The following is a 22,161-nucleotide window of genomic DNA, read 5'->3' on the forward strand; positions in this document are numbered from 1 at the left end:
ACAGGGGAGGGCATTAGGTCTGACAGGGGAGAGGCATTAGTTCTGACAGGGGAGGGGCATTAGGTCTAACAGGGGAGGGGCGTTATGTCTGACAGGGGAGGGGCATTAGGTCTGACAGGGGAGGGGCATTAGGTCTAACAGGGGAGGGGCATTTTGTCTGACAGGGGAGGGGCATTAGGTCTTACAGGGGAGGGCATTAGATCTGACAGGGGAGGGCATTAGATCTGACAGAGGAGGGGCATTAGGTCTTACAGGGGAGGGCATTCGATCGGACAGAGGAGGGGCATTAGGTCTTACAGGGGAGGGGCATTAGGTCTGACAGGGGAGGGCATTATGTCTGACAGGGGAGGGCATTAGGTCTGACAGGGGAGGGCATTAGATCGGACAGAGGAGGGGCATTAGGTCTTACAGGGGAGGGGCATTAGGTCTGACAGGGGAGAGGCATTAGTTCTGACAGGGGAGGGGCATTAGGTCTGACAGGGGAGGGGCATTAGGTCTGACAGGGGAGGGGCATTAGGTCTGACAGAGGGGCATTAGATCTGACAGGGGAGGGGCATTAGATCGGACAGGGGAGGGGCATTAGATCTGACAGGGGAGGGGCATTAGATCGGACAGAGGAGGGGCATTAGATCTGACAGGGGAGGGGCATTAGATCTGACAGGGGAGGGGCATTAGATCGGACAGAGGGGCATTAGGTCTGACAGGGGAGGGGCATTAGATCTGACAGGGGAGGGGCATTAGATCGGACAGAGGGGCATTAGATCTGACAGGGGAGGGGCATTAGATCGGACAGGGGAGGGGCATTAGATCTGACAGGGGAGGGGCATTAGATCGGACAGAGGAGGGGCATTAGATCTGACAGGGGAGGGGCATTAGATCTGACAGGGGGGGGGCATTAGATCTGACAGGGGAGGGGCATTAGATCGGACAGAGGAGGGGCATTAGATCTGACAGGGGAGGGGCATTAGATCTGACAGGGGAGGGGCATTAGTTCTGAAAAGGGGAGGGGCATTAGGTCTGACAGGGGAGGGGCATTAGATCTGACAGGGGAGGGGCATTAGATCGGACAGAGGGGCATTAGATCTGACAGGGGAGGGGCATTAGATCGGACAGGGGAGGGGCATTAGATCTGACAGGGGAGGGGCATTAGATCTGACAGGGGAGGGGCATTAGGTCTTACAGGGGAGGGCATTAGATCTGACAGGGGAGGGCATTAGATCTGACAGAGGAGGGGCATTAGGTCCGTTTTTTCTAAGAGTGTACATCAAACAGAGGTTATTCTCATCTCATCCTCCATGTCTCCTATACTGACATTTATATCAGCCACGGGATCAAGGGGCGTTGCACAGTGTGGCAGAGAGGGAGCACAGTAATGTGTTGATATGGTGCAGTGTATGTCATTGTGTACTGTATGTGTGTTTGCCTTGAGTGTGTCTGAGCCCATTCCCATGTCTCTTCCAGGACACAACCTCCCTAGGTTCCCAGAAAGGAGGGATCACCAAGCATGGCTGGCTGTACAAAGGCAACATGAACAGTGCCATCAGCGTCACCATGAGGGTGAGTGATGATGATGACACTAGCTATCTCTGTGAGGAATGTTTTTTTACACAGTGTACCAGATGTATATCGGGATGAGCAACAGTCCGTTCTCGTGTCTCCAGTAACAGAAGGATGAAGCTAGATTTTCATCAACACCATTTATCAGACAAACTGATGGATTTTGCGAAATACAAATGGTGTTGACTTTCTCCTAACCATGCTGGGGCAATTATCTGGGCCCAAATTGTGCCTCTTGTTCTCTAATAATAGAAATGGGATTGTTATTGTTTAACTGTACTTTCCAGTCTTTCAAGAGGAGGTATTTCCACCTAACCCAGCTGGGTGACGGCTCTTACAACCTCAACTTCTACAAGGATGACAAGATCTCCAAAGAATCCAAAGGAACCATCTTCCTGGACTCATGTATGGGAGTTGTTCAGGTGATTTTTGTGAACTTTGTATCTGGGAATGTGCTTTGACACTGTCATTGTTAATGTTATATGGGATGAATTCAGGTCATCCAGACAGACATGTTTCCTTTCCAAAGATGTTACGTTCTAACATATATGAACATATATGAACCTGCTAGTTAAAGCTAGCAACAGAGTATTAATGAGGAAATATTTCTGTCTCTATCGCTGCTGGGACCCTTCCCCAATTCCCATTTATGTCATACTACCATGCACTTTGCCGCAGGCCATGCTATAGCTAGCAGGCGCACATCTCCCAGTCCCAACACAGGCTTGAAGCATCATTATCTGTTTTCTACACACAGATGGATGTAAAGGTTGTGTTTTTACTGACCGAGCATTCAGCTCACATGAATTAGATGCATAAAAAGGAGTCATCAGTGTGGAGTTGAGAGCTCGGGCCAGGGCCTCTCTTGTCTCCTGCCCTACGGAAGTGGCTTTTATTTCTGCCAGTGAAGACGAGTGGGAGTGTGTACTTGGTATGGAGTGGATGGCGTGGTTGGACGGTCCCTTGAGTGGATTGATAAAATATTCAGACCCCTTCCCTTTTTCCACATTTTGTTACATTACAGCCTCATTCTAAAAGTGATTAAATATCCCATAATGACAAAGTGAAAACAGGTTTTTAGAATTTTTTTCAAATGTTTTACACCCCAAAAAATGTAATACCTTATTTACATAAGTATTCATACTCTTTGCTATGAGACTTGAAATTGAGCTCAGATGCATCCTATTTCTATTGATAATCCTTGAGATGTTTGTACAACTTGATTGGAGTCCACCTGTTGTAAACTAAATTGATTGGACATGATTTGGAAAGTCACACACCTGTCTATATCAGGTCCCACAGTTGACAGTACATGTCAGAGCAAAAACTAAGCCATGAGTTCCAGCCATTGTCTGTAGAGCTCAGAGACAGGATTGTGTCGAGGCACAGATCTGCGGAAGGGTACCAAAACATTTCTGCAGCACTGAAGGTCCCCAGGAACACAGTGGCCTCCATCATTCTGAAATGGAAGAAGATTGGAACCACCAAGACTCTTCCTAGAGCTGGCCGCCCAGCCAAACTGAGCAATCAGGGGAGAAGGCCCTCGGTCATGGAGGTGACCAAGAACCCGATGGTCACTCTGTTAGAGCTCAAAGGTCCTCTGTGGAAATGGGAGAACCTTCCAGAAGGCCTTCATGGTAGAGTGGCCAGATAGAAACCACTTCTCAGTAAAAGGCACATGACAGCCCACTTGGAGTTTGCCAAAAGGCAACTAAAGACTCTCAGACCATGAGAAACAGGATTCTCTGGTCTGATGAAACCAAGATTGAACTCTTTGTCCTGAATACCTAGCTATCTGTTTAGCCTTGGCTACCCAGCAATCTGTTTAGCCTTGGCTACCTAGCTATCTGTTTAGCCTTGGCTACCCAGCAATCTGTTTAGCCTTGGCTACCCAGCTATCTGTTTAGCCTTGGCTACCTAGCTATCTGTTTAGCCTTGGCTACCCAGCTATCTGTTTAGCCTTGGCTACCCAGCAATCTGTTTAGCCTTGGCTACCTAGCTATCTGTTTATCCTTGGCTATCCAGCTATCTGTTTAGCCTTGGCTACCTAGCTATCTGTTTAGCCTTGGCTTACTAGCACGTTAGCTGTACACACACCTGTGTGATGTCCTGGCCGGTGTCGCCTTGTCTTCTTTACCTTTGTTGAATTGGGTGCTCTGTAGGCCTATGTTTCTTATCCAGGAGCAAACGTATGGTCGTTTGGTTTTGCAGGTTTCTTCAAATGTAATGCTATGAGCCAATAGCTCGTCTTTTTAGAGATACAGACGGTAAACCTATGACTCCACAACTGAACTGGACCATAAAGTTGATGACCAAAACATTGCTTATGTAAAAATAACAATTCTGGAAACTTTTTACAGAATATTGTATACTAGTTGAATACGACTGAATCACCAGCTTCTGGAGGTGTGTAACTGAGACGATCTGAGGCCGACCTGAGGTAGTGACATCATTCTTTCTGGCTGATTGGGAGCCATAGGTCAACTCCACGGTTCAGTGCTGCTGACAGACTCAGTCCCTTTATAAGAGCTCAGCTGCAGTGCTGCTGGCAGACACAGTCCCTTTATAAGAGCTCAGCTGCAGTGCTGCTGGCAGACTCAGTCCCTTTATAAGAGCTCAGCTGCAGTGCTGGCAGCACTACGCTCTTTGTTGCGCATATGGAAATGACTTTCTACCTAGCACCTTGCTCCTCTGTGTGTTCACTCAGTTGGTGTATTCCCTTCTGTGTCTCTCTAACCAACACAAATAATATATTTTTTTTAAAGCTTTCCTAAATACCGGAAAGATGGATAATGATGTTATTGTTGTCAAATATAACTGTTTCCCTGTGTTTTCTTACCCTTTAGTGTGTAAATAGATACAACATCAATTGATCAGTTGTGGTAGTTATTACAAAATCTCAAGTCAAAAGTTAAAAAGTCAATGCAATTTCTACTGGGGGGAGAGGATTGTTGTTTCCAGTAACGCTCTCTCTTCAAAGTCCCCTGAAACAGATCATAAAACCAAGCAGCAGCTGCCTTCTGGGGACTTGCCAATATATTGGATGTTAACTTTGTGGATCAGAACATTCTCTTTGGACCTGTTTTATTTTTTATTTTAATTCACAGTTGGACATTTGATTTTAGACTGTAAGAAACACACACTCACACTTGACCTGCATACATTGTAATCATCCTCTTTTAAAAAAATAACTACTTTTTTTTTATTTTACTAGGCAAGTCAGTTAAGAACAAATTCTTATTTTCAATGACGGCCTAGGAACAGTGGGTTAACTGCCTGTTCAGGGGCAGAACGACAGATTTGTACCTTGTCAGCTCAGGGATTTCGGTTACTAGTCCAACGCTCTAACCACTAGGCTACCCTGCCGCCCCATTCATGCTTCATTCTTTAAAAGTGCCTTCCTCACCATCTTAAATAAGCATGCCCCTCTCAAAAAATGTAGGACTAGGAATAGATATAGTCCTTGGTTCACTCCAGACCTGTCTGCCCTTGACCAGCACAAAAACATCCTGTGGCGTTCTGCATTAGCATCGAATAGCCCCCGTGATATGCAACTTTTCAGGGAAGTTAGGAACAAATTTACACAGGCAGTTAGAAAATCTAAGGCAAGCTTTTTCAAACAGATTTGCATCCTGTAGTACTAACTCCAAAAAGTTAAGGGACACTGTGAAGTCCATGGAGAATAAGAGCACCTCCTCCCAGCTGCCCACTGCTCTGAGGCTAGGGAACACTGTCACCACCGATAAATCCACTATAATTGCGAATTTCAATAAGCATTTCTCTACGGCTGGCCATGCTTTCCACATGGCTACCCCTACCCCGGTAAACTGCCCGGCACCCTCCACAGCAACCCGCCAAAGCCCCCACCATTTCTCCTTTACCCAAATCCAGATAGCTGATGTTCTGAAAGAGCTGCAAAATCTGGATCCTTACAAATCAGCCGGGTTAGACAATCTGGACCCTCTCTTTCTAAAATGATCTGCCGAAATTGTTGCAAACCCTATTACTAGCCTGTTCAACTTCTCTTTCGTATTGTCTGAGATTCCCAAAGATTGGAAAGCTGCTGCGGTCATCCCCCTCTTCAAAGGGGGTGACACTCTAGACCCAAACTGCTACAGACCTATATCTATCCTACCCTGTCTTTCTAAGGTCTTCGAAAGCCAAGTTAACAAACAGATTACTGACCATTTCGAATCCCACCATACCTTCTCCGCTATGCAATCTGGTTTCAGAACTGGTCATGGGTGCACCTCAGCCACACTCAATGTTCTAAACGACATCATAACCGCCATCGATAAGAGACATTATCGATTATCATACCTGGCCAAGGCTTTCGACTCTGTCAATCACAACATTCTTATTGGCAGACTCGACAGCCTTGGTTTCTCAAATGATTGCCTCGCCTGGTTCACCAACTACTTCTCTGATAGAGTTCAGTGTGTCAAATCGGAGGGCCTGTTGTCCGGACCTCTGACAGTCTCTATGGGTGTGCCACAGGGTTCAATTCTCGGGCCGACTCTCTTCTCTGTATATATCAATGATGTTGCTCTTGCTGCTGGTGATTCTCTGATCCACCTCTATGCAGACGACACCATTCTGTATACCTCTGGCCCTTCTTTGGACACTGTCTTAACTAACCTCCAGACGAGCATCAATGCCATACAACTCTCCTTCCGTGGCCTCCAACTGCTCTTAAAGACAAGTAAAACTAAATGCATGCTATTCAATTGATCACTGCCCGCACCTGCTCGCCCGTCCAGCATCACTACTCTGGACGGCTCTGACTTAGAATACGTGGACAACTACAAATACCTGGGTGTCTGGTTAGACTGTAAACTCTTCTTCCAGACTCACATTAATCATCTCCAATCCAAAATTAGATCTAGAATCGGCTTCCTATATCGCAACAAAGCATCCTTCACTCATGCTGCCAAACATACCCTTGTAAAACTGACCATCCTACCGATCCTCGACTTCGGTGATGTCATCTATAAAATAGCCTCCAACACTCTACTCAACAAACTGGATGCAGTCTATCACTGTGCCATGCGTTTTGTCACCAAAGGCCCATACACTACCCACCATTGCGACCTGTACGCTCTCGCTGGTTGGCCCTCTCTTCATACTCGTCGCCAAACCCACTGGCTACAGGTTATCTACAAGTCTCTGCTAGGTAAAGCCCCGCCTTATCTCAGCTCACTGGTCACCATAGCAGCACCCACTCGTAGCACGCGCTCCAGTAGCTATATCTCACTGGTCATCCCCAAAGCCAATTACTCCTTTGGTCATCTTTCCTTCCAGTTCTCTGCTGCCCATTTCTGGAACGAATTGCAAAAATCTCTGAAGCTGGAGACTCACATCTCCCTCACTAGCTTTAAGCACCAGCTGTCAGAGCAGCTTACAGATCACTGCACCTGTACATAGCCCATCTGTAAACAGCCCATCTATCTACCTACCTCATCCCCATACTAGTATTTATTTATTTATTTTGCTCCTTTGCACCCCAGTATTTCTACTTGCACATTCATCTTCTGCACATCTACCATTCCAGTGTTTAATTGCTATATTGTAATTACTTCGCCACCATGGCCTATTTATTTCCTTAACTTACCTCATTTGCACTCACTGTATATAGACTTTTTGTTTTATTTTGTTCTACTGTATTATTGACTGTATGTTTTGTTTATTCCATTTGTAACTCTGTTGTTGTATGTGTCGAATTGCTACGCTTTATCTTGGCCAGGTTGCAGTTGCAAATGAGAACTTGTTCTCAACTAGCCTACCTGGTTAAATAAAGGTGTTCTCAACTAGCCTACCTGGTTAAATAAAGGTGTTCTCAACTAGCCTGCCTGGTTAAATAAAGGTGTTCTCAACTAGCCTGCCTGGTTAAATAAAGGTGTTCTCAACTAGCCTGCCTGGTTAAATAAAGGTGTTCTCAACTAGCCTGCCTGGTTAAATAAAGGTGTTCTCAACTAGCCTGCCTGGTTAAATAAAGGTGGAATAAAAAATAAATAAATAAATGCTGTTTTCTGGGATGATACGGCATTGCTTTTTCTAGAGATCAGAGCACAGTCCTCATATTGTAGTTGATCCTCTGTTGCGTTTCCTTAGCAACCTTCCCTCCACTACAGCATTACCTAAACAATGATGTCCTCTCCTCCTCCTCTCCTCTCCTCTCCTCTCCTCCTCCTCTCTTCCTCTCCTCTCCTCTTCTCCTCTCCCCTCTCCTCCTACTCTCCTCCTTCTCTCCTCCTCTCCTCCTCTCCTCTTCTCCTCCTATCCTCCTCCTCCTCCTATCCTCCTCTCCTCCTATCCTCCTCCTCTCCTCCTCTCCTCCTCCTCTCCTCCTCTCCTCCTCCTCTCCTCTCCTCCTCTCCTCCTCTCTTCCTCTCCTCTCCTCTCCTATCCTCCTCCTCCTCCTCTCCTCCTCTCCTCTTCTCCTCCTATCCTCCTCTCCTCTTCTCCTCCTATCCTCCTCCTATCCTCCTCTCCTCCTCTCCTCCTCCTCTCCTCCTCCTCTCTTCCTCTCCTCCCCTCTCCTATCCTCCTCCTCCTCCTCTCCTCCTCTCCTCTTCTCCTCCTATCCTCCTCCTATCCTCCTCTCCTCCTATCCTCCTCCTCTCCTCTCCTCTCCTCTCCTCTCCTCTCCTCTCCTCTCCTCTCCTCTCCTCTCCTCTCCTCTCCTCTCCTCTCCTCTCCTCTCCTCTCCTCTCCTCTCCTCTCCTCTCCTCTCCTCTCCTCTCCTCCTATCCTCCTCCTCTGCCTCTCCTCTCCTCCTCCTCTCCTCCTCTCCTCCTCTCCTCCTCTCCTCCTCTCCTCTGTGTCTGTCTGCAGAATAACAGGGTGCGGCGCTTTGCCTTTGAGCTGAAGATGCAGGACAAGAGCACGTACCTGCTGGCTGCCGACAGCGAGGGAGAGATGGAGGACTGGATCAGCACTCTCAATAAGATCCTACACAGCAGCTTTGAGATCGCCATGCAGGAGAAGAGGAACGGGGACATCCACGACGGTGTGTGTGCATGACGTGTGTGTGGGGGCGGGTGAGCCCATGCGTGTCTGTGTGTGTGTGCATGACGTGGGTGTGGGGGCGTGTGAGCCCATGCGTGTCTGTGTGTGTGATGTGCATGTGTGCTGTGCCGGTCGTGCTGTGCATGTGCGTGTGTGTGTGTGTTTTCAGAGTTCAAGGATGGGAGTTAAGAGTGGAGACAAAGATTTCTGTGTAAATGCTCTTTCAACAAAACCCCTAGTTCAAGGAGAATGTGCTTCTCAAAGTGTCAGCAATACAAAGAAAACCTCCCAGGGTTCACTGCAGTACACTTGTCTGCCTGTCGGGCCAAGAGAAGCCATGTGTAAATACAGTCTGCCTAAGTACATTCTTTCATCAACCGCCCATGTAAATAACCCTGTTGTGGGGCATAGCTAGCATAAAGCGCCAAACTAATGGGCTGTAGTTGAGTAGTTGAAAACACCTTGGAGCCAGACTGGGGAAGACAGAGATGATGATAATGGTACTAGTTCCTGTACAAGCTAAACACACATTATTAACAGTCTTGTCTGTAAATGTGAACTCTGTGTTCACAAGACATCTCCTTCTAATCTGGTGATGGTGGAGCTGGAGGACCACCCAGGAGTTTAATCTGATCTGAGGCCTGAGCCAGGAGGAAAGAACACCGTTCACTCTCACTACCTTTTAGTAATCACGCTTTCCTAGGGATAAAACAACCCAGTGGTTCCCATAAGGGCTCTAGCATCTGATCTCAGACCTGCTCTGTTTTTCTGACTGTCCTCGCTGTTCTCAGGGCAGTCTAAGTCACTGTTTACTCTACTTAACTGTTTAGTAGTGTGTGATTAAGGAAGAGGTGTGATAATGGAGTTGTAGCCTGTAAAATAGTGGAATTGTTGAACATCTGTTTTCAATGGGGTGCTCTGCCCTTTTTTTCTGTGGCAGATGACGAGCCGGGAAAGGCAGACAGTTCGTTGGGGAGTATGGACAGCTTTCAGGTGGGTCCTGTTTTCACGAATGGGCGGTACCAAGCAGAATTATTATTTATGCCCTGTTCACATGAGGCATAAAGTAGTTACACCATGAAATCACTTCACCATGGTAAGTACGTAGAGAGTAGCCAGTCAGTCAGGCTTCTCAGAGAGCAGCCGCCCCCCCCCAAACCTATGGCTTTAATTAGCTTCAACTGGTGCGTTCACACCTCCATTTTAAACATTATTTTCTATCTCTAGTAAGACCTGACAGAGCAAAAATAGATAAGATCTTGCTACCATGGAAAGGAAAATGACCTGTCTATTTGTGGAGAAATCCCCCTGATTAACTCTTTAGTCATATCCCAGTTGACCTATTTGCTTATGGCCCTGCCTACACCTAGAGACCTGTTATTTTTTAAATTATATGACCAAAATTAGACCTCTCACAAAAGGCTTCAGTCATATATGCTTGAATCCGAACTGGTTCTCTAGCAGATTAGTCTCACCCCATGTTCAAGAATTAAGTTTTTTTCTCCATTTATTCAGATTACTCTCGGTTATTTGAAAATGAAATCATCTCCAAAATATTTTTTATTTTATTTAAGAACCAATTTTTTTTTTAAAGCTTTGCCGTATAGATTGCAAAATAGTTGGGAAGAGATTTTCAAAATAGTTGGGAAGAGATTTTCAAAATAGTTGGGAAGAGATTTTCAAAATAGTTGGGAAGAGATTTTCAAAATAGTTGGGAAGAGATTTTCAAAATAGTTGGGAAGAGATTTTCAAAATAGTTGGGAAGAGATTTTCAAAATAGTTGGGAAGAGATTTTCAAAATAGTTGGGAAGAGATTTTCTAAATAGTTGGGAAGAGATTTTCAAAATAGTTGGGAAGAGATTTTCAAAATAGTTGGGAAGAGATTTTCAAAATAGTTGGGAAGAGATTTTCAAAATAGTTGGGAAGAGATTTTCAAAATAGTTGGGAAGAGATTTTCAAAATAGTTGGGAAGAGATTTTCTAAATAGTTGGGAAGTACCAATTGATATGCAAAACGACAGCAGATTCAAAATTTTGCATTTAAAAAAATATACATATTATAGAAAATACTTACAACCAATAGAATGTTATATATATGGGGGAAACAACCTTCCTAACTCTGCAGATTTTGCTGTGAAGAGACACAGTCATTAGATCATTTGTTTTGGTACTGTCCATATGTAGCTTGTTTTTGCTCACAGGTCCAGGAATTACAGCTGTAAGTCGCTTGGGGTATGTCTCTATCAGTTTTGCACATCGAGAGACTGAAATTTTTTCCCATTCCTCCTTGCAAAACAGCCTGAGCTCAGTGAGGTTGGATGGAGTTCAAGGGGGCCGAATAACTCTGCAAATAGCACTGCTGGGTGATTTTAGAAGTCATAGTTACATGATCAGTAATACAATAATACTTTTAGCAAAAAAATATATATTATATTATTATATTTTACAATTAGTATGAGAATATATGTATATATATATATATACTATGAGAATTGAAAGGTTCAGAACTTTTGTTAAGAGATAGATGGGAGGGGTTGAGTGGAGCTGAAGGATGGGACTAAAAACAACAAGATAACTAATGTCAAATATAGTGTGTCCGTAAAATGTATAAAGGTTCAGAACTTTTGTGAAACAGCACAGTTAAATATATATGGCCAATAAGAAAACAAACTGGATGGTCTTCAGAGATAGATGGTAGGGGTTGAGGGTAACGATTGGGATTAAAAACAGACAAAAGATAACTTTTTTATGAATGACACAAATATTTATTTCCACAAAGTTTGCTGCTTCAGTGTCTTTAGATATTTTTTGTCAGATGTTACTATGGAATACTGAAGTATAATTACAAGCATTTCATAAGTGTCAAAGGCTTTTATTGACAATTACATGAAGTTGATGCAAAGAGTCAATATTTGCAGTGTTGACCCTTCTTTTTCAAGACTTCTACAATCCACCCTGGCATGCTGTCAATTAACTTCTGGGCCACATCCTGACTGATGTCAGCCCGTTCCTGCATAATCAATGCTTGGAGTTTGTCAGAATTTGTGGGTTTTTGTTTGTCCACCCGCCTCTTGAGGATTGACCACAAGTTCTCAATGGGATTAAGGTCTGGGGAGTTTCCTGGCCATGGACCCAAAATATCGATGTTTTGTTCCCCGAGCCACTTAGTTATCACGTTTGCCTTATAGCAAGGTGTTCCATCATGCTGGAAAAGGCATTGTTCATCACCAAACTGTTCCTGGATGGTTGGGAGAAGTTGCTCTTGGAGGATGTGTTGGTACCATTCTTTATTCATGGCTGTGTTCTTAGGCAAAATTGTGAGTGAGCCCACTCCCTTGGCTGAGAAGCAACCCCACACATGAATGGTCTCAGGATGCTTTACTGTTGGCATGACACAGGACTGATGGTAGCGCTCAACTTGTCTTCTCCGGACAAGCTTTTTTCCAGATGCCCCAAACAATCTGAAAGGGGATTCATCAGAGAAAATGACTTTACCCCAGTCCTCAGCAATCCAATCCCTGTACCTTTGCAGAATATCAATCTGTCCCTGATATTTTTCCTGGAGAGAATTGGCGTCTTTGCTGCCCTTCTTGACACCAGGCCATCCTCCAAAATTCTTCGCCTCACTGTGCGTGCAGATGCACTCACACCTGCCTGCTGCCATTCCTGAGCAAGCTCTGTACTGGTGGTGCCCCGATCCCGCAGCTGAATCAACTTTAAGAGACGATCCTGGCGCTTGCTCGACTTTCTTGGGCGCCCTGAAGCTTTCTTCATAACAATTGAACCGCTCTCCTTGAAGTTCTTGATGATCCGATAAATGGTTGATTTAGGTGCAATCTTACTGGCAGTGATATCCTTGCCCGTGAAGCCCTTTTTGTGCAAAGCAATGATGACGGCACATGTTTCCTTGCAGGTAACCATGGTTGACAGAGGAAGAACAATGATTCTAAGCACCACCCTCCTTTTGAAGCTTCAAGTCTGTTATTCAAACTCAAGAGAGAGTGATCTCAAATCAAATGTATTTATATAGCCCTTCGTAGATCAGCTGGTATCTCAAGGTGCTGTACAGAAACTCAGCCTACAACCCCAAACAGCAAGCAATGCAGGTGTAGAAGCACGGTGGCTAGGAAAAACTCCCTAGAAAGAACAAAACCTAGGAAGAAACCTAGAGAGGAACCAGGCTATGAGGGGTGGCCAGTCCTCTTCTGGCTGTGCCGGATGGAGATTGTAGGACAGGTCAGGATTCCATAGCCGCAGGCAGAACAGTTGAAACTGGAGCAGCAGCACGGCCAGGTCGACTGGGGACAGCAAGGAGTCATCATGCCAGGTAGTCCTGAGGCATGGTCCTAGGGCTCAGGTCCTCCGAGAGAAAGAGAGAATTAGAGAGAGCATACTTAAATTCACACAGGACACCGGATAAGACTGGAGAAGTACTCCAGATATAACAAACTGACCCTAGCCCCCCGACACAAACTACTGCAGCATAAATTGTAAATGAGAACTTGTTCTCAACTTGCCTACCTGGTTAAATAAAGGTGAAATAAATAAAAAATATATTAAAAAAATACTGGAGGCTGAGACAGGATGGGTCAGGAGACACTGTGATCTCCGGCCTTGTCCTCGTCAACACACACCTGTGTTAACGAGGGAAACACTAACATGATATCAGCTGGTCCTTTTGTGGCAGGGCTGAAATGCAGTGGAAATGTTTTTGGGGGATTCAGTTCATTTACATGGCAAAGAGGGACTTTGCAATTAATTGCAATTCATCTGATCACTCTTCATAACTTTCTGGAGTATATGCAAATTGCCATCATACAAACTGAGGCAGCAGACTTTGTGAAAATGTATATTTGTGTCATTCTCAAAACCTTTGGCCACGACTGTATATAGTATGTATAAGCTGGAAGTAGAAGCCTAAGAGATGTTGTCCATTAGTTTACTCCAATGACCTGACAGAGACACACAGACAAATGACAGCTCCTGCTGTTTGAAAAGCGACCAAAAGCAGGAGAGGAACCTATATCTGGTACTTTCCCATAGTGGATGTCCATGACCATTTGCTGAAGCACTCAGTACTTGGGCAGACTTCAACGGCTGGGTTTCCTGGAACAGCCTGGGCTCTGAGGTGGACATCTGACTGTCTCCTAGGATCACATGTCTGTAGGTTAGCCTTGAGGAGCAATCAGCCTATAGATAAGCCATACTATATGTGCATGGAATCTGATGGTAGCAGTTAACTAACAAAGCAGATGTCTGACAGAGTGCTTGACAGGCTTTGCCGTGGTGATAGGCACCACCTGACTTTACCATTGAGTCTGTCTTGATCAGCACGTTATAGGAAACCTCAACTCCGGATGGACTCAAATGAAGAGAAATGTTCAAGTGGTAAAAGCAGTTCGATCTGAAAACCTTTTTGCTTAAAGAGTTCTGCCTAGTAAGGAAAGCTGTGTTCTGGGTATTTATATTAAAAAAATGTCTTGTCCTCAGAGTGCAAGAGATATTGAATCTAAAATGAGGAACGAGACCAGATTGAAACTGTTCACCTTGGATCCCGACACACAGGTTCGTAACTATCGAGTTTTCAGAAAGGTATTTGACAATCCCCCAGCTCTAAATTATGGTTAAAATAAAACTAACCCACGCTCTTTTTGTGTCTTTAGAAACTTGACTTCTCAGGAATTGAGCCAGATATAAAGCAATATGAAGAAAAGTTTGGCAAGCGCATTTTGGTCAATTGCAATGACCTGGCCTTCAACCTGCAGAGCTGTGTAGAGGAGAATGACGAGGGACCAACAACAAACGTAAGACAGATCACCTTCCCCTAGATCTCCATGAGTCAGTGCGCAATGAGACAGATCTCCTTCCCCTAGTTCTCCATGAGTCAGTGCTCGAGGTGAGCCAGATCTCCTTCCCCTAGATCTCCATAAGTCAGTGCGCAATGTGAACCAGCTCTCCTTCCCCTAGTTCTCCATGAGTCAGTGCGCAATGTGAACCAGATCTCCTTCCCCTAGTTCTCCATGAGTCAGTGCTCAATGTGAGCCAGATCTCCTTCCCCTAGTTCTCCATGAGTCAGTGCTCAATGTGAGACAGATATCCTATTGTTTTATAACCAGTATTTGCTCTGAACAATGGGTGAGTGACAAAGAGAGGTGTGGAGGGATCACATCTCTGGCGTATGTCATCACCGCTGTTTGTCTTTTTCGCGAGGGAGCTCTGGGTTAGTAACCCGCCGAGAGCCATAGTAATGGCTGAAGGCACTGTTTAAAGGAGGGCAGGCAGCCTGTCCATTACCGAGAGAACATGTCAACCTGTTCAGGTATACAGACCTGACACAGACAGAGATACACTGACCTGACAGAGATACACTGAAAGCCATTCAGCCAGTCTCTTGTCAAACTCATGAACCTTCTGTGGCATCACAGTATCATCTATAAATGACTAGCATTGTATTTAGTGTCATCCTCTACATGTGTTTACTACACCAGCTAAGACACTTTTCCCGTTGCTTCTTTTCCAGGTGGAGCCGTTCTTTGTGACCCTGTCGCTGTTCGACATCCAGAATAGCAGGAAGATCTCGTCAGACTTCCATGTGGACCTGAACCACCCGTCCGTCAGACAGCTGGTGGCCAACCCCAGCAGCCAGTACATGAACGGGGGTGGGGACGCCTTGCTGGGGTTGCAGAGGGAGGTCCACGGTCTGCCTGAGGAGGCCATGCTGTACCCCAGACAGGTGTAGAGATTATATTCATCTATATAGAATATTTGGAGTTATTTATCTCTTTCAATATGACATGATTGATATACTTTAATGTAGCTACCTCTACAGATTTAGGTCTGCATATTAAATGTTTTTAAATGGTGTGTGGATGTTTTTGTCTGACCGTCATGTACAGCCAATACACAGAAGAACCTTTAAAAACAATATTTCACTCATACTCTTGTTTTCACTGTTGCTTTGTCTCGCCACAGGGAGTGTTCTCTGTAACGTGTCCACACCCAGATATCTTCCTGTTAGCTCGCATTGAGAAGGTCCTCCAGGGAGGAATCACACACTGTGCTGAGCCCTACATGAAGAGCTCAGACTCCACCAAGGTACGCTCTGTAGCGGGGTCTCGGCATCACAAAACACAACAGTCAATTAGATTATTCCACACGATGAATGATAAAATCATACACATCATAAGTGCTGTCTGGTTACAATAACACTCCACAAGCATTGGTTTTACAAGTCTGGTTCTGTTCTGTTATACGGAGAAGTAATGGGTTTTAACAGAGAGAAAATCTGAACTGCATTAGGGACCATTTTCAGGGTGTGTTTGTGTTAGTGTGTGTACACGCTTGTGTGTGTGTGTGTGTGTGTGTGTGTGTGTGTGTGTGTGTGTGTGTGTGTGTGTGTGTGTGTGTGTGTGTGTGTGTGTGTGTGTGTGTGTGGCTTGGCAGGCCTCAGAGCTAACTCAATAGGAGCCTGGACTGCTGCCCATCACCCCTGTCTGTATTGTCCGATCAGAATGGACCACTCATACTCTGTTCCTTTCTCCCACCAGGTGGCACAGAAGGTTCTGAAAAATGCCAAATTGTCTTGCAGCCGGTTGGGCCAGTACAGGATGCCTTTTGGATGGGCCGCCAGGTACTGGAGGGTTACTAACCTGAACTGATGGTTATAGTTAGAGGTTATTGAATGATGCTTTGACCTTTTGGAAGATCTTGTCATTACTAGAGGAACGTAATAGTAGGTCTGTTTAGTATGGCATCGCTTTGACTACAAAATATCTAGATGAGGGCTGATGCGATGATTGTATTACCGCCACACCGGCAGTCCTTCCACGTGACCATCGAGTCACGGTAATCTCCTTTTATACGCTCTGGACATACATTGGCAGTATCCAATTTACTAACTGCCATCATGTCCTAGTGGCCTGGTACTCAGGGCTCTATTGTCCCTCCATCAGGTCCTAATGGCCTGGTACTCAGGGTTCTATTGTCCCTCCATCAGGTCACTAATGGCCTAGTACTCAGGGCTCTATTGTCCCTCCATCAGGTCCTAATGGCCTGGTACTCAGGACTCTATTGTCTCTCCATCAGGTCCTAATGGCCTAGCACTCAGGGCTCTATTGTCCCTCCATCAGGTCCTAAAGGCCTTGTACTCAGGGCTCTATTGTCCCTCCATCAGGTCCTAATGGCCTTGTACTCAGGGCTCTATTGTCCCTCCATCAGGTCCTAATGGCCTGGTACTCAGGGCGCTTTGTCCCTCCATCAGGTCCTAACGGCCTTGTACTCAGGGCTCTCTTGCCCTCCATCAGGTCCTAATGGCCTGGTACTCAGGGCTCTATTGTCCCTCCATCAGGTCCTAATGGCCTGGTACTCAGGGCGCTTTGTCCCTCCATCAGGTCCTAACGGCCTTGTACTCAGGGCTCTATTGTCCCTCCATCAGGTCCTAATGGCCTGGTACTCAGGGCTCTATTGTCCCTCCATCAGGTATTGTCCCTCCATCAGGTCCTAATGGCCTGGTACTCAGGGCTCTATTGTCCCTCCATCAGGTCCTAATGGCCTTGTACTCAGGGCTCTATTGTCCCTCCATCAGGTCCTAATGGCCTGGTACTCAGGGCTCTATTGTCCCTCCATCAGGTCCTAATGGCCTTGTACTCAGGGCTCTATTGTCCCTCCATCAGGTCCTAATGGCCTGGTACTCAGGGCTCTATTGTCCCTCCATCAGGTGCTAATGGCCTGGTACTCAGGGCTCTATTGTCCCTCCATCAGGTCCTAATGGCCTGGTACTCAGGGCTCTATTGTCCCTCCATCAGGTCCTAATGGCCTGGTACTCAGGGCTCTATTGTCCCTCCATCAGGTCCTAATGGCCTGGTACTCAGGGCTCTATTGTCCCTCCATCAGGTCCTAATGGCCTGGTACTCAGGGCTCTATTGTCAATGCAAAACATTGTGTTTCAAAGCCTAACACAATTAAATGGCCAGGGCTTTCTAATGTGATGATTCATTCAAAACACCCATGAAGATAATGCATACGCATAGACCTACATATGAGCTCGACACCATTTAAAAAAAAGCTGAATTAAAGTAATAATTGTGCTGTTATACAATACATATCCTACCGCATATTACTCATGTCAGAACTTTTCTTTTGGTATATACTTTGCTACATACTTAGTCTAGCCTTTACACCGAAAAATTAAACACATTCTACTAATCGCCTTTTGAGTGTGGACTGTATTATTATGTATACTAGATGGACTGGTTACCTTGTGCTATGTTCCAAAATGTCTATTCATGAGTCTGGGAGAGAAAGTATAGGCCTAGGCAATGCAATTATAGTGCATTTGTATTTGATTCTGAACAGCCTAGTAATAAGGAATTTGTTTTTTTCTTTTTCATAATTAATAGGCTGACACATTACCTTTTGCTACAGAATATCTCACCACTATGTGTTTTCATCTCCCCCTCTCTCTCCTTCATTCCTTTCTCCAGCGCACAGAGAGAGGGGCTGTCAACAGTTTAATGAAATATATTTTGTTGTGAAAATGTTTTACTATTCATGTTTCAGAGTACTGGGTAGCTGCAGGAACAGGGGTTGGAGAGCCCATGGCACACAGAGTACTGGGTAGCTGCAGGAACAGGGGTTGGAGAGCACATGGCATACAGAGTACTGGGTAGCTGCAGGAACAGGGGTTGGAGAGCCCATGGCACACAGAGTTTGGGCGGAATATCACCTGCTGTGCAGCGAGAGGCTCCTTAAACAGTGGTTGATGCATGGAGTGAAATAAGGGTTGTTCAAAGCCCAGACATTTCTATATACAGTCCTGTGTGAAAGCAGAGTGTTGGTGGTTGCTACTAAAAAGACAAGGATCCCAGATGCTACGATATTTATACGGGAAAGCGGCCTCCATTTGCCATTTGCTGTTCCTGTTCCTCCCCCTGTTCCTGTTCCTCCCCCTCCCCCTGTTCCTGCCCCAGTTCCTGTTCCTGCCCCTGTTCCTGTTCCTGCCCCTGTTCCTGTTCCTCCCCCTCCTCCTGTTCCTGTTCCTGCCCCTGTTCCTGTTCCTGCCCCTGTTCCTGTTCCTCCCCCTCCTCCTGTTCAAGTTCCTGCCCCTGTTCCTGTTCCTGCCCCTGTTCCTGTTCCTCCCCCTCCCCCTGTTCCTGTTCCTGCCCCTGTTCCTGTTCCTGCCCCTGTTCCTGTTCCTGTTCCTCCCCCTCCTCCTGTTCCTGCCCCTGTTCCTGTTCCTGCCCCTGTTCCTGTTCCTCCCCCTCCTCCTGTTCCTGTTCCTGCCCCTGTTCCTGTTCCTGTTCCTCCCCCTCCTCCTGTTCCTGTTCCTGCCCCTGTTCCTGTTCCTCCCCCTCCCCCTGTTCCTGTGCCTCCCCCTGTTCCTGTTCCTCCCCCTGTTCCTGTTCCTGCCCCTGTTCCTGTTCCTGCCCCTGTTCCTGTTCCTGTTCCTCCCCCCCCTCCTGTTCCTGTTCCTGCCCCTGTTCCTGTTCCTCCCCCTCCTCCTGTTCCTGTTCCTCCCCCTCCTCCTGTTCCTGTTCCTCCCCCTCTTCCTGTTCCTGCCCCTGTTCCTGTTCCTCCCCCTCCTCCTGTTCCTCCTCCTCCCCCTGTTCCTGTTCCTCCCCCTCCTCCTGTTCCTGTTCCTCCCCCTCTTCCTGTTCCTGCCCCTGTTCCTGTTCCTCCCCCTCCTCCTGTTCCTCCTCCTCCCCCTGTTCCTGTTCCTCCCCCTCCTCCTGTTCCTGTTCCTGCCCCTGTTTCCTGTTCCTCCCCCTCCTCCTGTTCCTGTTCCTCCCCCTCCTCCTGTTCCTGTTCCTCCCCCTCTTCCTGTTCCTGCCCCTGTTCCTGTTCCTCCCCCTCCTCCTGTTCCTCCTCCTCCCCCTGTTCCTGTTCCTCCCCCTCCTCCTGTTCCTGTTACTGCCCCTGTTCCTGTTCCTGTTCCTCCCCCTCCTCCTGTTCCTGTTCCTGCCCCTGTTCCTGTTCCTCCCCCTCCTCCTGTTCCTGCCCCTGTTCCTGTTCCTCCCCCTCCCCCTGTTCCTGTTCCTCCCCCTCCTCCTGTTCCTGTTCCTGCCCCTGTTCCTGTTCCTCCCCCTCCCCCTGTTCCTGTTCCTGCCCCTGTTCCTGTTCCTGTTCCTGCCCCTGTTCCTGTTCCTCCCCCTCCCCCTGTTCCTGTTCCTGCCCCTGTTCCTGTTCCTGTTCCTCCCCCTCCTCCTGTTCCTGTTCCTGCCCCTGTTCCTGTTCCTCCCCCTCCCCCTGTTCCTGTTCCTCCCCCTCCTCCTGTTCCTGTTCCTGCCCCTGTTCCTGTTCCTCCCCCTCCTCCTGTTCCTGCCCCTGTTCCTGTTCCTCCCCCTCCCCCTGTTCCTCCCCCTCCTCCTGTTCCTGTTCCTGCCCCTGTTCCTGTTCCTCCCCCTCCCCCTGTTCCTGTTCCTCCCCCTCCCCCTGTTCCTGTTCCTGTTCCTCCCCCTCCTCCTGTTCCTGTTCCTCCCCCTCCTCCTGTTCCTGTTCCTGTTCCTCCCCCTCCTCCTGTTCCTGTTCTTGTTCCTGTTCCTCCCCCTGTTGCTGTTCCTCGCCCTGTCCCCCCCCCCCCCTGTTCCTGACCCTGTTCCTGCCCCTGTTCCTGTTCCTGCCCCTGTACCTCCCCCTGTTCCTGTTCCTGTTCCTACCCATTTGATAATGGGACAAGATTGAGAAAATTGAGAATAGTCTGATGGGTGAAAATAGGAGAGAACAGCTGTGCAGCCTGAGGCAAGGAACAGAGCACAAGCTTTTTTTGTGACTTTCTCAAATCATCAATAGTCTATAGTCATATCATGCAGCCCATATATGTTTTGATTTCTAAGGCATTCTAAGGTTTGTATCATTCACAACCAAAGTTGCCAAATAACTCTAAATAACCCCCTCTGAGATCTAGCCCAGACCAGTGAAAACTCTGAGATCTAGCCAAGACCAGTGGAAAACCCCCTCTGAGATCTAGCCCAGACCAGTGAAAACCCCTCTGAGATCTAACCCAGACCAGTGGGAAAACCCCTCTGAGATCTAGCCCAGACCAGTGAAAACCACCTCTGAGATTTAGCCCAAACCAGTGGAAAAACCACCTCTGAGATCTAGCCCAGACCAATGGAAAAACCCCTCTGAGATCTAGCCCAGACCAGTGGAAAAACCCCTCTGAGATCTAGCCCAGACCAGTGGAAAACCCCCTCTGAGATCAAGCCCAGATCAGCAGAGCTTTGTCCAGAGAACTACTTGAAACAGACCTGTCATTTTTTATTCTAATTTCTCCTTCCCTGCAGGCCTCTGTTCAAAGATGCATCGGGGACGTTGGACAAAAGTGGACGTTTCTCCGCCATCTACAGACAGGACAGTAACAAGTTGTCCAACGACGATATGTTTAAACTGCTGGCTGACTTCAGAAAGTTCGTAACTCCTACCGTCTGCATTCTTTGCTGACTTTAGTTTCATCGTACGAGTACATCACATTGAGAATATTGAATTTATTCTTGTTTAGTCTGAATGATTAAAGTGTTATAACAGTGGGTATTTCGTAAGCTGATTCCCATAGGCAGGTTTTTTTTGGCTGAAGAGATTCTCTTTCACAAGGAAAGCCTGTACCGCAGATGTTTTCTCACCTTTACAAACATTTGGTTTCTCCCCTTGGGTTCTGTCTGTTCACAGGGTAGTTTCCAGGCAGTTTGCCTGTTTTCCATCAGATCCTCCTAGGTAGATGATAACAAAGGCATTAACCAGTACTTATTATGCTTCTTCTCCCTAGGCCAGAGAAGATGGCCAAGCTCCCTGTAATCTTAGGAAACTTAGACGTTACCATTGATGATGTTGCCCCTGACTTGACAAGTAAGCTCTCCAAATTCAACACATACTGGGACCATGAAGGATGGAAGCTGTTTCTCTTCAACTCAGATTGGTCTGATTGTCTGTCTGCCCCCCGTCTGTCCTGTCTCTGTCGCTGTGTGTAGATTGTATTAGCTCATCCTATATTCCTGTGAGGACTTTCGATAGCAGTGAGAAGACGAACATCTACTTTGAGGTGGAGGAGTTTGTTCCCTACATAGCCAAATGCTCCCAGCCGTTCACCATCTACAACAATCACCTCTATGTCTACCCCAGGCACCTGAAGTACGACAGCCAAAAATCCTTCACAAAGGTATAGTCACAAAGGCACAAACTGCTCAGTTTGATCAAGATACACAAATCTCATGTGGCTAGATGTTTTTTAAAATGTTTTTTTTTAAATGTAAACTTTATTTAACTAGGCAAGTCAGTTAATAACAAATTCTTATTTACAATGGCGGGCCTACCTCGGCCAAACCCGGACGATGCAGGGCCAATTGTGAGCCGCCCTGTGGGACTCCCAATCACGGCCGGATGTGATACAGCCTAGATTCAAACCAGTGTGTCTGTAGTGTTGCCTCTTGCACTGACATGCAGTGCCTTAGACTGCTGCGCCACTTGGGAGCCTAAAAAGAGACTTGATTACATGTAACAATCTGTCATGAGAGACTACTAAATATCATGATATTACTTTTCCAACTTTACTATAAATGCGTCCAGCATAAATGTGTTTCCCTCCAGCATCTCCACGTGGGTCAGC

General features: G+C 46.6%; 1 protein-coding gene across 24 annotated transcripts in view; it reads left to right on the forward strand.

Moving 5' to 3' along the window:
• Positions 1-22,161, forward strand: part of LOC109870770 (dedicator of cytokinesis protein 9) — a 166,269-nt gene that overhangs the window by 96,593 nt on the left and 47,515 nt on the right. For all 24 annotated transcript variants that reach the window (XM_031805971.1, XM_031805987.1, XM_031805986.1 and 21 more), the window contains 12 exons: positions 1,462-1,557; positions 1,845-1,979; positions 8,392-8,566; positions 9,506-9,558; positions 14,055-14,129; positions 14,228-14,368; positions 15,085-15,297; positions 15,537-15,659; positions 16,112-16,194; positions 20,846-20,968; positions 21,325-21,404; positions 21,527-21,714. In XM_031805971.1, coding sequence (XP_031661831.1) covers positions 1,462-1,557; positions 1,845-1,979; positions 8,392-8,566; positions 9,506-9,558; positions 14,055-14,129; positions 14,228-14,368; positions 15,085-15,297; positions 15,537-15,659; positions 16,112-16,194; positions 20,846-20,968; positions 21,325-21,404; positions 21,527-21,714 — 1,485 coding nt within the window. The remainder of the gene's footprint in view (positions 1-1,461; positions 1,558-1,844; positions 1,980-8,391; positions 8,567-9,505; positions 9,559-14,054; positions 14,130-14,227; positions 14,369-15,084; positions 15,298-15,536; positions 15,660-16,111; positions 16,195-20,845; positions 20,969-21,324; positions 21,405-21,526; positions 21,715-22,161) is intronic.

The sequence above is a fragment of the Oncorhynchus kisutch genome, linkage group LG26 (genome assembly GCF_002021735.2).
Source record: "Oncorhynchus kisutch isolate 150728-3 linkage group LG26, Okis_V2, whole genome shotgun sequence".
Lineage (NCBI taxonomy): Eukaryota > Metazoa > Chordata > Actinopteri > Salmoniformes > Salmonidae > Oncorhynchus > Oncorhynchus kisutch.